General features: G+C 54.8%; 2 protein-coding genes across 2 annotated transcripts; both read left to right on the plus strand.

The window, feature by feature from the left end:
• Positions 1-3,008: 3,008 nt before the first annotated feature.
• MIND_00396400 (uncharacterized protein) lies at positions 3,009-5,055 on the plus strand (the record flags this gene model as incomplete). Its single annotated transcript, XM_037360792.1, has 3 exons — positions 3,009-3,219; positions 3,266-3,689; positions 3,738-5,055. 3 exons carry the CDS (start codon positions 3,009-3,011, stop codon positions 5,053-5,055), a joined length of 1,953 nt encoding a protein of 650 aa, XP_037223677.1.
• Positions 5,056-15,260: 10,205 nt separating this feature from the next.
• MIND_00396500 (uncharacterized protein) lies at positions 15,261-15,689 on the plus strand (the record flags this gene model as incomplete). Its single annotated transcript, XM_037360793.1, has 1 exon — positions 15,261-15,689. The coding sequence occupies one exon, from the start codon at positions 15,261-15,263 to the stop codon at positions 15,687-15,689; it is 429 nt and encodes a 142-aa protein (XP_037223678.1).
• Between the last annotated feature and the right edge of the window lie 763 nt (positions 15,690-16,452).

Here is a 16,452-nt window from a genome sequence, read left to right on the forward strand (position 1 = left end):
GCGACAGTTGGCCGCTTGACGGTCCGCGTCAACGGCGACAGTAGGCACCATACTGTCTTCGTGAGCGGAAGATCCTAACGCCGTGATGGATTGATCGGCTAAGGTGCTGTTTGACACCTCACGAAAGCTTGCCGCCCGCCCGCTCACAAACATTGCTAGGGCCCACACTGACAGGAGGTGCGTAAGACTCCAATCATTTAGTTTTCGTTTGTGGCAATTCCAAATCAAATGAAAACTATTAATAAACGTTTAAAAATCATTTAAATGATTTACAAATGATTCTATGGAAGAATAATTTTCTGAGCAGATATTAAGCACATTAAATTGAGTAATTTTCCTGCAAGACCAAATCATATTACCAGACAATGTTAATACCCAAGATATTAGATTATTATAAGATAGCTACATCACTAAGATTAGGCAACAATAGCATCATCTAGTAATTCAAAATATTCTGAAAATAAAAAACTGTAATATACATGTTAAAAAAAACAACTCAGGTGTCATACCATCTATGATGAGTTGTTGACTGCTTTGATCCCACACAGGGTTTACTAATTTCCACCTGCTAGAGTATTCTTAGTCAACACAGGCATTATACAGGGTCTAATGAGAGTCTATACCAGATTAGGCCCCGCACGCCCGATCGGGAAATACTGCACATACAGCTGAAATGCTGCACCTTGCGCAAACTTCGGCACTCCAAATCCCAAACACGGCACTCCCGCATTTGGCAATTCTGGCATCACGTGGACGTACGCGCATTGTTGATGTGACGTCTCGGCAAGAAGTGTGACAACACTCTTCTTCCATGAACCACCACTACCGTCGCTTTTCACGCTCATTCTTACCCTGCCCTCCCTTTCGAGCAATTCGACAACCTCAAGCGTCACTTTGCAGTCCTCAGCATCCCAGACTTGAAAGGGAGGTATTTTTGCGGGGAATGACCGAATGACGACCAGGTGAGCCCCCCAATGCCTTCTCAGACCGATTCAATACTCATGGAATGTTCACTGGAGGCTTTGAACACTGGCAATAACATCCGTGGAGACTCAGGAGAGGGAGCAGGTGCGCTCGGCAGGACAAGTGCATCAACTAGTGCGGGCCGTGCGGGCGGCCAGCGTGCTCGTTCGCTTACCATTGCTTTTTAGATCTCAATTGCTTCAGCCATGACGAGAGCCACACTCATAGACGGTGCAAGAGATCGCAGACAGTCGCTTTGTGAGATTTACAACGTGGCAACTGCACGGCTGCCGGTGACTGTGGTGAGAAGGGACGGGAGCAGATGTGCTATAGCATTCGCCGCAGAGCTACACGCGCGGGAGGGCAAGTAGCGCAAAAGCCAGGCTCTGAAGCTCCGTTGTCGCAGCTGGCACTGCGCACAAGCAACGGGAAACCAGGCTGTGTCTGTCCGTCTGGGTACGTCAAATCCATTAGCTCATATTCGTTTGCTGACCGTTTTTATTCCTTTGTGCGCTGCCTCACATCAAAAACAAGTTATTCCTGCCGCAAACTGGCCCAGTCCTGCTCGTGGACAGGACGACTGCCCCTGCTTGGTGATATGAAGGTGTCGGTGGATGAAGGTGTCGGGGGGCTTGTGGCATGCACGGGCACTCACTCGTAGATAATTATTTCTATAAGCATATTGAATAAAATTCTGCGTGCCAAACCTGCAAGCGACTTCTGAATTGGGTGCCGAAGAATTTTCTGAGGGAGTGCAGTATTTTAAGATGAGCAGTGCAGTATTTTAGATGATGTGCAGTATTCTATGGGCATGTGCAGTATTTCCCAATCAGGTGTGCGGGCCTAATCTGGTCGGTCCTGGTCTAATGAGCAAGTACTGCTGAGGGAAACTATAGGTCTTAGGGTTTTATCCTGTCATAGAGCCCCAACCCCAGCAAAGACACTCACAGGGAGACTTAGGGAGTATCTCATCGGATGAATATTTGAATCATTTATTTTGATTTGTTTATTGTTTGCCAGTCAGCTGAACCAAATCATTATTTAAACGTTTATCATCATTTACAAATGATTTCAAACTAAAATCTCAGGTGCGAATCGCACCTGAGATTTATGATTAAATATGATTATAATTACATTATGCCAAGGTCATATTTGTATCATATTTTTTATGGTATCAGGCCCATCAACTCCTCACAAATCATCCATTTTCAGTATTTTTCACCTATTACAGAAATTCAAGATGTGAGAATAAAAACTGTTGATATTCTATAGTCAGTTAGAAGCAGTAAAAAGCAAGTTTGGTCAAGTTGGCAGGATTTAATCAGATCATGTGATTAATATAGTTCAATGACACATCATCTTATATGAACCTTTTATGAATACCAGCCATTGTAAAATATCATAAATAATAAAAAGTCTAATGTCAGCTAATTGACATGCATTTATAGTGTTACAAGTGGGCCTAAGATAATCAATTATATTCTGAGTATAATCAAATATATACTCAATGATTATGAGTATGATATGATTATGGACAAAGACTATGGTTATGATATGGATATGAGTATGTTATGAAAATCTCATAATTATATCCATAATTGGACAGCACTAGGTGCGATCAACCGATCAGCGGCGGATCGTTATCACGCGCTTTTGCTTCTGCCCGCCACGTCGCGATCGATGGCGGTGACTCTGAGCGCGGACGCGGTGGAGTCGCGACTTGCGGCTGCCGCTGCGGCACGTCCGCGCCGTGTGCATGTGCAGCTGTCACTCACGGCCCTGTTACAGCGCACAGACAGACGACAGATGCAGAAGCCCGGCTGGCGTGCGCGGGCCTGTCGCAGGGCCACGTCGACGTCTACGTCACTGCAGGCCTCGCCAGCGCTCGCCCGTCTCTCTTTCCTTCTGCCTTCGTCCTGCCTTCACGACCTCCCTTCCCTTTCGCGTCCGCTTTTCTTTCCGCCTTGTGCGCTTCGCTCTTCGTCCCCCCGGCTCGACCGCCCCCTCGTTTTACTCTGCTTGCTTCTTCTTCATAATCATTCGACATGCTCGTCCCCTTCCTCCTCTTTGCCCTCCAAGTTCTCTCCCCCCTTCCCCTCGCCAACGCGGCCCCCGCGCCCGCCCCTCCACCCGCCAGCCACAACGTCACCCTCTCCGCCGCCGCCCCCTCGATAACCTACTCCGCCGGCTGGACCGCCGCTCAGGGCGCGCGCACGAGCGTGGTGCGCGGCGCGACGGCGCAGTTTGCGTTCACCGGTGCGTGTGCCGTGGCCTACGTATATCGTGTGCTGACGACGGATAGGCACGGCGCTGTACGTCCTGGCCCCGCTCTTCCAAACAGGCAGCAACGCCGGGCTGCAGGTGACGGTCGATGGGGGCCCGCTGGCGGTGGTCGGCCTGGCCGCTCCGGCGGGCGTGTCGCGCGAGCCGAAGGTCCTGCCGACGTCCACTGTTCAGATAGCGCCGGCGTCCGCTTCCGTGCTGTCCTCTGCCGCCGTCGCTCCCAGTGTCATCGTCGCCTCCTCCTCCTCCTCCAGCGGCCCGGTCGGCCCGCCCGTTCCCTCGCAGAGTCTCGCCCGCGTTCCGCGCCAGCTCGCCCTTCCGGGCCCCGCCCCGGCGGCCGCCGCGCAGATCGTGTTCTCCGCGACGGATTTGCAGGACGGGCCGCACACGGTGGTGTTCGCGATGCCCGCGCGGAGCAGCGTGGTCGCGCTCGGTGGGCTCATGTGCGTTGGTGTTTGGATTGAGTAGATGGCGGACTGATGAGGTTGCAGATTCACGACGTCCCAGCAGGCTGATACGAATACTGGTGCTGGTACTAGCGGCGTCAATCTAGGCGCTGCAGCTGCAACGGCGCCGAGTCTGACGCCGTCCGACGATGCGCCCGAGTCCACCACCCCCGACTCCGCGGCGAACGATGCCACACCATTTGCTGTCCCCGGACCCAGCACGAGCTCCGAGTCCGCCCCGGCGCCCTCCGAGCTCCAGACCTCCTTCGCGAGCGTCCCCCGCCCCTTCCCGTCCGGCCCCGTCAACGCGTACCACGACGTGCCCGTCGGCGCCGTCGGGCCCGACCCGGTCCCCGCGCCGGGCGAGACCGCCGCCGTCGTCCCCCCGCAGACACACACGCTCGCGGCGAGCACGCGGCAGGCCGCGCTCGTCGGCGGCGTCCTCGGCGTGCTCGTCCTCGCGGGGCTGCTCACCGCCCTGGGGCTGTGTCTCCGCAAGACGCGCCGGCGCGCGCGCGTGTTTGCACCGCCCGCGCATGGTGGCGCGACGTATGAGTTCGACTATAACCGCCAGCGGGGGTACTCCGCGGAGCAGCAGCAGCCGCGGTACGCACCGCCGTCCGCGTCGAGCGCAGCGCTCGTGTCCCGGCCCCCCGTCGCGCAGGCGGGCCCGGTCGTCCGGCTCGCCGCGCCGCCCCCGGCCCGGCGCAGCCAGCCGCGCGAGCGTGTGGTTGCCCCGCGGTCCCCGCTCGGCGCCGCGCCCCGGCTCGTCCCACAGCCGGCGCCGGAGATGCGCGAGATCGCGTACGGCTTCCCGGCACCCCCGGGGTCTGCCAATGCCAATACGCTGCTGGTCCCGCCCACGCCGGGTAAAGGCCTCCCGCCGCGCACGCCCGCGCCGACGACGCCGCTCCCGCTGACGCCTGCGCCGGTCCCGCCGACGCCCGCGACGCCGTGGTCCCCCGCTGCGTCGGACGCGCCGACGCCGTCGACGGCCGCGTCCTTCGCGGTGCCGCTGGTGGACCCCGCGCTCGGGTACGGCTGGACCGTCGGGCCGGCCCCCGCCCCCGCGCAGATGCAGATGCAGATGCAGATGCCGTCGCTCGTCGGCGTGCACCCGTTCTCCGCCGGCACCCCCACCGGGGCCGGGACAGGTCCGGGGCGGACGACGCTGTACGCGCCCGCGCTGTCGGAGAAGGCCGCGCTCGCGGCGCTGGACCGCGCGCGCGACGAGGCTGCTGCTGCTGCTGGGGGCGCGGACGGCGCGCCGGCGTACCGCGAGAAGGACGCCGCGCAGCTGTTTGATAGTGGTACCCGGGCGCGCGCGAGCACGAGTGCGAGTCTCCCGGTGTACGAGCCGTGAGCGGCATGAATTTTATTATCCGATGTTGTCTGTCTTGAATCATTGAATACCAAACCTCTACTAGTTGTTGATCATTGACCTGAGAGTCGGCACGCATGCAAAACGTGCACGGAAAACACTGAACAGCCCTTTGATTGCCAAAAACAAGACCGTCCAAGCCTTCACCGCCCCGCGCATGCGTCGAAGACACGTCCCTCCCACAACGCTACTATCTGGACCACGAGCGGAGGGGGCCGCCTCCCGCGGCCGGCGGGCTCCGATTCACCACAGCACATACAAATACAATATGCAGATCGAGTGTCTGTATCGTATCATATCATATTGCATCATATCATATCATCCTGATTGCTGAATCCTGGTAGACAAAAAATGCCTTGAACATGGTGAAAGCCGCGGCCATGCTTCGAACATGCGGCCCCTGCGCCAGTAGTCAGTGTCTTAACCTTGCAGCCCTAATGAGGACCCACCTCGGACGGGCTACACTCCCATGCTGGTCACCATAGTATATATATATCTACTATCTGCGGAGCCCAAATTAGGCAATAACATTCTTCTTAGCCATATAGGGGGGAGAAGGTAACGAATTGTTAGAGTTAGGGTTTGGACCGTGGATGCTGGCATGCACTGTGCAGTGGCAGTTCGATTGTGGATGCCTTGTCGCTGGCATCCGTCAAAAATTATTCTAATGCTTTGAAAAGCTCCTTTTGCATGCTTCGAACATGCATCCCTCACATGATACCTTTTTCTCACACATAACCAGAGGGGCCGCCTCTCGCGGCTCAAGGGCTTGACTTGCATGCCAACATACGAAATTAATCACGGTCGTACTTGGCTGGCTTTGTACTGGTAGATATCTAGATTGAGGAGAACAGACTTATCTCCTGCCACTGCACCAAACAGCTTGACCTTTCCGCAATGAGGTTTTTTAAAGTCACTCTGTGGGTCATTGGTGGGTGTTTCCCACGGTATGCGCATCTGGCACTCATCAGTGTTGCAGTACAGTTGTACCATTTAAGCCATTTCCATATTTTTTTTCTTGCTGTAAGCCAAAAAAAAACACTCTCCTGATTAATCATTAGTCTAACAAATATGACCTGTATCAGACTGTATGTATGGCTATCGAGAAGGTTTTAATCATAGGATCAAATGAGAGGCAGTGAATTAAGCAGGGTTTATCCTCAATTGAGTAGGAGAGGAATATCAGAATTGCAGAGGTTGTCAGGGGAACCTCCCTTTCAGCCCCTTGGCAATGATTCTAGTCCGAGTTCCCCAAGAAGCCTAACACTGAGATTAAGGTCATAGCAGGAGAAGATCCAAAGAGAAGAAACTCCAAGGGTCTGCCTAGCTAAACTATATACTGCGCTCTGGAAGCACCAAGTGTGATTCTTGCTCCGAGCAGTATCACGGTGTGGCGCTCGGCATGTATGCAGTCGCAACTGGCACTGCTTGCCAAAATGATTAATCGATCAAACATTCAGAGCCTAATTCATGCTTCAAACACACACCTTTGATTGCCTGTCACATGCCAAAAGCTATCAACCGAGCCTTCAACGCCTCGTGCATGTATCGAACATGCGTCCCCTCGCTCACACTGGCATGTTGCACACGAACGGGGCCAAGGGGCCGTTTCTGGCGACGGGCTCCCCTCCCATGCAGAGATGAAGTCTGTGCCAGGGTGTGGCAATTCAATGTGCTGCATGCGACTAGGACCTGACCATAAGGGTAGGGGCCCAGCCTGCCGCCCAGAGGGTAATTTTTTTTCCTTTTGTATATGAATATATGTAAAAATACTGAAAATATACTGTATGCACTCTAATTTGTATAGTTCACAACCCCCATACTTATATATATAGACTTTCAGGCCCTTGAGCCTGGATAGCACACCCTGTCACAGGCCCATCATCAGGTAATTAACAGGAGGTGAACATATTGAACAGTGATATGGCCTGCCATGTGTGTTTGAGGGTTCCAGGTACATAGATACCTACACACATACATATACAAAAAAAACATCCAGGTCCTAAATCCATGGTTCAATCTTTCTACTCAGAGGGGAGGTAATGAAAAAAAAAAATGGTATATAAAAGATTTGAAGCTGGATTTACTTGGTATGGGTGTAGAAACACTGAAAATATAGTGTATACACAAGTCCAAAGTTCTCAGCCCTCTCCATACTTATTTAGTGTCAGGGGAACCCCCACTTTGGCCTCCTTCCTCGGACTCTCTGACCCACCCCAACCCTCGTCCTTAGTCTCCTTCACCTGCACAATCACTGATCCGTCAAGACCCTCCCAATGATCACCTTGGGACAGAGCCTGCGATGCTGCTCAGGCCTTCTGCGCTCTACGTCGACAGTTACAAACTACCAGTATATAGTTGGTGCCCTAGCAGGCAGACCCTTAGAGTTTCTTCTCTTTGGATCCTCCCCTGCTAGGCTTTCGTCAGAGTCTCAGTCTCCAGGATTGCCCTTATATTTACACCAATTTAGAGGATGCAAGGTTTCTTGAACCTAGCATTTGACACCATGACTTTGGATAAGAACTTTTGAGAAGGACGGTGATGCCACTACACAGGTGCATGTGAACAAACCTGCCAGTGTATGAGCCGGAGCCTGCCGCCCTATTGTCTACCCTACGGACACCAAACTCCTCTATGTACATACTGTGAAATCAAGCTTGGGGCTAGCGTGGATCCATTTCTGAATTGGGGTGTGTGCCAGTGCATCCATATAGAAAACAATGTTCTGACCATCTTGCAATTCGCATCTGCCAAAAAAATTATTTTTCATCTTGATATGCTCAGACCCCTGTGCATGTTTTGTAGTATGAAATGAACACTGAAAAATATTGGCTTTGAATAACATCTAATGGAAGTTGTCAGGTTGAGAGTAAGTAATGGATCTTCAACATATATTATGTCACAGATAAGACCCGGTCTATCCTCTCCGGCACTGGTGTTGGACCATTGCGGGCCTGCAACACGCAGCACATGACGACAGGGAACAGGCGCTTTAGTAGGAGGAACACATATTCGGGAAGCATGTGACCAAGAACAACGCGTTGAGCCGTTGCCGAGCCCAACTTCGACACCAGGGGACTGGGGAGGAGTGCTAGGAGGTCAGGATTAGCACCTGACCTGCAAGGGATGTACGATCGTCCTCCTCTGCGGCCAGGAATGGGGGAAGAGGAGGAGCAGGAGAGGCCAGGGTGTCCAATCACCCCTTCGCGGGCCCACATATATAAACACGCGATAGCATACCAACTACTCTATTGCTTAGATTGTCTGAAGAACTACTTCTCTCCGTGCAAGGAGAAATCACCGACTCATCAGGCCCGAAACGACCCGATTTGAACCTTCTGACAGTGATTGATGTCTAATGTCAGCATGCAAGTCAAGCCTGTAAGCTGCTGGAGATGGCCCCCTCTGTTTGTGATTTAAAAGAAGCTGTCAGGGGAACCCCCGCTTCGGCCTCCTTCGGACCCTCCGAACGCATCCGAGGCGCATCCGACCGGCGCCCCCTCGGACGCTCCGACCCACCCCGACCATCGTCCACGGCCTCCTTCGCCCGCACAATCACCGATCCGTCAAGACCCTCCCAACGATCACCTTGGGACAGAGCCTGCGACGCCGCTCAGGCCTTCTGCGCTCTACGTCGGCAGTTACGGACGACCAGTATATAGTTGGCGCCCTAGCAGGCGGACCCTTAGAGTTTCTTCTCTTTGGATCCTCCCCTGCTAGGTCGGTCCCTCCGTGTATTTCCCGTAGCTTTTATTCACGCTTTGGATCCTCCCCTGCTAGGCTTTCGTCGGAGTCTCCAGGGTTGCCCTTACAGCAGAAGAAACTCTCTACGGGATTAACCGGTCAAGATTGCCAGGTTTGGCGCTGACTCAGGCTCGGAGTACGAGTCCGTACCCCCCTCGTCACCGCCCCTGCCACTTGACCCCTCCTCCTCTGCTCTTGTCGTCTTTACGCCCGCTATGTCTACCGGAGCTGCTCCGGACGCTGACGCGCGCATGGACGCACTTGAGGCGAAACTAGACAACCTCACCAATCTCCTCACCCACCTTGCTTCCCAGGCTTCCGCTGCCGCACCACCTCCGGCAGCTCCCGAACCGCCTTCGGCATCTCCGAATGCCCCCGACGCGGACGCGTTGTTTGGTGACATTACTGTCGCCTCAAAACTGGTCTTACGACCAAACCCCCCGTTTGCGTTTAACGGAGATCGCAAACGCGGCCGCGCCTTCCTCTATACGCGGTCAAAACCTACGCTCGGCTTGCCCCGGAGGCCTTCGTAGTTAACGGAGAGCCGAGCGAAGAAAAAGGCCGTCCGCTACGCCATGTCCTATATGGCGGAGGGACCTGCTCAGCAATGGGCAGAGCGTCATGGGAGCAAAAACCCCTTCCCCTTCCCTCGGTGGAGCCAGTTCCTCTCCGAGTTTCGCCTTCGGTTCGTCGAGGAGAACGAACAGGACCTCGCGCTCGCTAAGTTGGAAGCGCGGGTTATCACATGGGAACGCGGGATGTCTACGGATATACCGACGACTTCGAGGACTTGATGGACCTCGCTGGCTTCAAGACGCGTTGGTTAAGGTAACCAAGTACCGCCACGGACTTGACCCCTTGATCAACAACGGCATCACCTCTTCGAACGACCCCCCAGACCTCCGTGACTATCTAGGCTGGCGCACTCGGGCTTTCCGACAATATGAAGCCCTGGTGCGGCGAAGCTCATTAAGGGAACGGCTACCCCCTGGACCGCCGGGAGCTCCGCGGCGCCTTCCCCATCACTCGTTCGGCAACTCCGTTTCCCCATCCGCCCGGTGGCCGCACCTGCGCCACCCGCGGCCCGCGCCCCGTCCCGGTACCTCCGGCTCCCGTCCCTATGGAGTTGGATCGTACTAGGGCTCGGGGGCCCCTCGTCGAGCCTGCTTCAGATGCGGCGACCCCAATCACTTGGCTCGGGACTGTCCGCTCCCCGCCGATGTTCGCCATATGGACATCCTCGACGAGGTGATCCAGCAACTTGGCGATGAGATGCTAGGAGAGCTACTTGCGCGGTTGTCCGACACCGCGGCCTTAGCAGAAGCGCATTCGGAGGCTCCGGCAGAGGATTTTGTCCCCGCGACGAGTGACTGGTGTGCCCTCGTTCGCGTCCATAAATCGTTTCACTTGTTTGTATGATGAATCAACTCCCTTGCCTTACAACGAGCCTGAAACGAAAGACGCACCCCCTGCCCCCTCCGAAGCCCCCCGTTCGGATACGCCGACTTGCCTGGGAGAAAAAGCTACCTGGCAGTTATACCATCTCTGCCGCTCCTGGCGTTAACTCGCTGCACCTCCCCCTTGAACTTGAGTCCACTGCGAACGCGCTCAAGCTCTCCCTCTCGGGTCTGGTCGACTGCGGAGCCACTTCGGACTTTATCGACACAGAATACGTCAACCGAAACAACGTGCCAGTCCGAAATCTCTCAGTACCCATACCGGTCTACAATGTCGACGGCACCCCCAATGATGCTGGGTCTATTCGCCAAATCGCGGACCTGGTCCTACGATACAACGGACACTCCGAACGCGTTCAGCTGGCTGTAACCCACCTTGGGAAACAGGACTTGATACTCGGGTACTCCTGGCTCAAAAAGCATAACCCCGAGATCAACTGGGAAACAAAGGAGGTGAAAATGAGCCGCTGCCCCGAAGCTGCTCCACCTGCCGCGACGAGGAACGGACCGAGCGCGCTGAGGTTCGCCGCCTCCGACTCCTTAAATCGCTTACTTGCGGGCGCCTTCCCCACCGTTTGCGCTATCGATATCGCTGGCCCAGACGATGCCGACGACGAACTCGGAGCTCCTTCGGACCCTCCGGAGCGCTCACCAGACCTTGACGACGACGAGCATCTTGAAGACGGCGACCGCATCTTCTACACCTCCTTTCGCCCAATCGAGGAGATTCGCGCTGGGAGCACCGTGTCCCAACGCCTTGCAGAGGCCTTCGCCCGTAACTCGGCCCCCCCGCCTTCGGAGATTCCGGACTGGGCCAAGGAGTTCCAAGACGTCTTTGACAAGGAGTCCTTCGACACGTTACCAGAGCGGAGGGCTTGGGACCACGCTATCGAACTCGTCCCCGACGCGAAGCCCGCTAATTGCAAGGTGTATCCGATCTCCCCCCTTGAACAGGCGAACTTGACGAGTTCATCGAGGAGGGACTTGCCACAGGCCGTATCCGCCCTTCGAAATCTCCGATGGCTTCCCCGTCTTCTTCGTTAAGAAAAAGGACGGAGGACTTCGGTTTGTCCAGGACTACCGCGCCCTCAACGCAATGACGATTAAGAACCGGTACCCCCTCCCGTTGATTAATGACCTTATCAACAGGCTTAAGGGCGCCCGTTACTTCACCAAACTCGACGTTCGCTGGGGCTTTAATAACGTCCGGATTAAAGAAGGAGACGAGTGGAAGGCGGCCTTTCGGACCAACCGAGGGTTGTTCGAACCTTTGGTGATGTATTTTGGCCTGACGAACTCCCCGCGACTTTCCAAACGATGATGAATGACATTTTCCAGGATCTCATTCTCTCAGGAGACGTCATGATCTACCTCGACGATATCCTTATCGCGCATTCGGACCTCCGTAAGCACCGCGAGATCGTCCGCGAAGTCCTTCGGCGACTCCGAATGCACAAGCTGTACCTTCGCAAGGAGAAGTGCGACTTCGAGAAATCGTCAATCGAGTACCTGGGGGTTATCATCTCTCACAACCACGTCGAAATGGATCCCGTTAAGGTTGCCGGAGTCTCCGCATGGCCTCCGCCCGAGAACAAGAAGGACGTCCAGCAGTTCCTGGGGTTTGCTAATTTCTACCGCAGGTTCATTTCGGGATTTCTCGGCCCTAGCGCAACCCCTCTTGCGCTCACCAAGAAAGACCAGAAATGGACCTGGGGAGACGCGAAGCCGCCGCCTTTCAAGCTATCAAAGACGCTGGTCGTCTCAGAGCCCGTCTTAGCGATCCCGGACGACTCCCGGCCTTTCCGACTTGAAGCAGACAGCTCAGATTATGCGACGGGGCGGTTCTTTCACAACAATCCGCCCCGGACGGGAAGTGGCACCCTGTAGCGTTCTATTCCAAAAGCTTAAATGATGTCCAGCGCAACTACGAGATTCACGACAAGGAGATGCTCGCGATCATCCGCGCACTCGAGGAGTATCGGCATTTCCTCGAGGGCGCCGCGCATCCGGTCGAGATCTGGACTGACCATAAGAATTTGGAGTATTTCCGAAAGGCACAGCACCTTAACCGTCGGCAAGCCCGATGGTCGTTGTACCTTTCCAGGTTTGACTTTACGCTGCACCACGTCCCAGGTCGCCAGATGGGCCGTCCCGATGCTCTCTCCCGCCCGGCCCGACCACGGTATCTCCGACGACAACTCGGATGTCACCCTCTTACGCCCCGAACTGTTCCACGTTCGCGCTTGAGGCCGTCACCGTCTCTGGGCCTGGCTCCGAACTTGTCCGCGACATCAAGGAAGCGCTATCCGGTGAGCCTGACCTAGAGGAGCCCGTCGCGCTTGCGGCCCGGCAACTCTTGAAGGTCCGAGGTCAAGTTCGGGGCCCCCGCTCATCACGTTCGGACGAGTGGGCCGTCTCCGGCGACCTCCTGTACTTCCGCGGCAAGGTTGTAGTCCCTAAAGACAAGGACCTAAGGAGGCGCATCATCGAGCTCTGCCACGATACGCGAGTCGCCGGACACGCCGGGCGGTTCAAGACCTTAGAGTTGGTTTCGCGCAACTACTGGTGGCCGCAGATGTCTCGCCATATCGGACGCTACGTCGCGACCTGCGACTTATGCTGCCGCACGAAGGCCCTCCGAAGGCTTCCGCATGGAGAGCTCCATCCGACCGAAGTCCCGCCCGAACGTTGGCACACTGTCACTGTAGACTTCATTGTCGAGCTGCCCGAGGCCCATGGGTATGACGCGGTTATGGTAGTGGTCGACGCCCTCGGAAAGCGCGCCCACTTCACTGAGTGCCATACGACAATAGACGCGGTCGGAGCTGCCCGCTTGTACTATCGGAACGTCTGGAGGCACCACGGAACCCCCGAGAAGTACATTTCGGACCGTGGCTCGCAGTTCATCGCTGACTTCACGCGCGAACTCTGGCGCTTAATTGGCGTCAAACCGGCTACCTCCACGGCTTACCACCCGCAAACCGACGGACAAACCGAGCGCGTTAACCAAGAGCTCGAGCAGTACATCCGGATCTTCACCAACTACCAACAAGACGACTGGGACGAGCTTATCCCTGCCGCTGAGTTCGCCTATAACAACCACGTTCACTCCTCCACTCAACAGGTACCCTTTATGACGGACACTGGCCGGCTTCCCGAATGGGGTTTCGAGCCAGGCGCCCGCTCAGAGTTGGAGTCGGTAAACGAGTTTCGCGATCGGATAGCTAACGGCGTCTCCGAGGCAAAGGCCGCACTCGTTAAAGCCAAAGACGAGTATAAACGGTACTACGATCGGAAACGTTCGGACGCTCCGAAGATTCAAGTTGGTGATAAGGTTTGGTTGGACGCCTCTGACATTAGAACGACTCGGCCCTCCGAGAAGTTCTCCCACAAGCGCCTTGGACCGTTCAAGGTGCTCGCAGAGGTTAGCAAAGGTGCCTACAAGCTAGACCTCCCCCCGCGTTACTCCAAGCTCCACCCCGTCTTCCCCGTTGTTAAGCTCGAGCCCGCTCAGGACGACCCCTTCGACGGACGACCCGGCTACGACGAACCGCCCCCCGAACTAGAGGACGGAGTTCCCGAATGGGAAGTCGAGGAAATCTTGGATGCCAGGATAAGGTATAAGCGTCTTAACTATTTCGTCAGGTGGAAAGGCTACGATGCTTCACACGACTCGTGGGTTCGGTTCGACCGTGTCTTTGCGCCAGACAAGATTGCGGACTTCTATCGGAGATACCCGGGTAAACCACGGCACATCGCCTCAGCAACCTTCGACTCGCTGCCCTTCCGTATTATGCGTCGGGACGCCGCATTCAAAGGGGGGGGTGATGTCAGGGGAACCCCCGCTTCGGCCTCCTTCGGACCCTCCGAACGCATCCGAGGCGCATCCGACCGGCGCCCCCTCGGACGCTCCGACCCACCCCGACCATCGTCCACGGCCTCCTTCGCCCGCACAATCACCGATCCGTCAAGACCCTCCCAACGATCACCTTGGGACAGAGCCTGCGACGCCGCTCAGGCCTTCTGCGCTCTACGTCGGCAGTTACGGACGACCAGTATATAGTTGGCGCCCTAGCAGGCGGACCCTTAGAGTTTCTTCTCTTTGGATCCTCCCCTGCTAGGTCGGTCCCTCCGTGTATTTCCCGTAGCTTTTATTCACGCTTTGGATCCTCCCCTGCTAGGCTTTCGTCGGAGTCTCCAGGGTTGCCCTTACAGAAGCTCATGTGTGAGGGATATATGTTCAAAGTATGTACAAGGCTTTTAGCAGGACCAGAAATCTTTTCCAGTAGATGCTAGGGGCAAGGCAATCAACCCCCCCCTTAACTGCACTGCACAGGAGATGCCAGTGGATATAGCCTGATCCGGAACTGATCCACAATAGACAGTTTGCAACCCAGTGGCTAAAAGTGTGTGCGATCGCCGGTGGCTCCGGTGGCTGTGTTAATTAATCGATTCTGACCGTTACCACCATGGAGCAACTACTGCTCGAGTCCTCCGTCAGTTTCCACTCACTGCTCGCCAATCTTCTTGAAATAGAAGACCAAGCGTGGATTGAACGGCAGGGCAGAATGAGACCTGATGGAAAGGTTGATCTCAGTGAATGGGGAAATCAAATTTGGCTTGAGCAGTTCAGGTGCGGATGATTTCAGATTCAAGTATCACCATTCCTCATTTGAAAGCCAGATTTACAAAGGATGAAGTCCACCAGCTTGTGCCTGTGCTCGATCTGCCGTATTTCATTCGATGTCCTACTTCAGGCAATGTCGAAGATTCCATTACTGCACTATGCATGTTACCATGTTACTTGCACGCCTGGTTCACGTCTCATGGCTAGTGGATGTGGAGATGCAATTCAGATAGGAAAGGTCCCGCTTCTCACGGATTACTCGGCTGACGGCTTCATTCCTCTGGGACCGCTGGAAACATCTTCTCCGATTCGACCCTCACTGTCTCACACGTGAGAAATTGGCTTACTTTGGTACCATTATGGAGGCTCGCGGTGCACCACTTGACTCGATTGCGGCTGTGATAGATGGGACACTACGAAAAGTTGCTCGTCCGGTTGCCAATCAAGGCCTGGTGTTCAACGGGTGGAAACATTTCCATTGCCTCAAATACCATTCTGTTCTTACTCCAGATGGTATTGTGATTCACGTCTATGGGCCTGTGGAGGGTAGGCGTCACAACGAAACCGTTTTCCAACAAAGTGGACTCACCGATCTACTCCACAAACACTTCTACAAACCAAACGGCGACAATCTGTTCATCTATGGCGATCCTGCATACAGTGTTGGGCCCCATATTCTATCTCCCTACCGAGGTGCTGCACTGTTAGCTGGGCAGTCGCTCTTCAATCGAAAGATGAGCACTTGCCGCGAGCCAGTCGAATGGAGTTTCAAGGAGGTTGCCCAGTAATTCCCATTTTTGGACTTTTCCCGCAACCAGAAGGTGTTGCTTTTGCCCTGCGGACTATACCATCTTGTTGCCATACTTCTCGCAAACGCCGCACACCATCATCCATCAACCACAAATCCCTCAATTCTTTCACTGCTATCCACCTTCGCTTGCCGAATATTTTTGTGGAGGACCCATCGAGGACGATGCACTCGATGCATGGTGCTTAGACAGTCCATGGATTATGATAGACGAAGCAGTGAATTCAGAAGACGATGAAAGTGATTAAAATACAGCGTAGGTAAAATGTCGTTGAAGCATTTGAAATGTATTCGTGTTAGTCCTTCTTTGCCAGCATCATAAGCAGCACGTTGAAGCGCTCGCTCTCTGCCAAACGATGTTCCGTCTCCATACGAGCTTGTTCAGCATGCTCCTGCTCCCTTTGCCAAATCGCCTCCGCCTGCTCTCGCTGCATAACCAACACCTGCGCCTGTGCCTGTGCTAACTGTGTCAATCCATCGGCCATCTTGTTCTGTAACGCCAGAGACTGCTCTTGATATTCAATGTGTTCGCGATGTCGACGCTCATCAAGGGCCCTTGCATCTTGGAGTAGCTTCGAGTCCTTGGCTGCTTGCTTCTTGACAATATCAGTCAGTAGGTTGTTCTTTCGCTTTTTGGGTTTCGGCCCGTCCTCATCTTCACTCTCGTTCTCTTTGTCTGACGAGGCACCACGAGGACGTCTAAAAGTTAAGTCAGAGGGTGAAATCAAGCGGAAATATGACGC

Source organism: Mycena indigotica (assembly GCF_014461135.1).
Source record: "Mycena indigotica strain 171206Taipei chromosome Unknown Mind.scaff0003, whole genome shotgun sequence".
In the NCBI taxonomy this organism is placed as follows: domain Eukaryota; kingdom Fungi; phylum Basidiomycota; class Agaricomycetes; order Agaricales; family Mycenaceae; genus Mycena; species Mycena indigotica.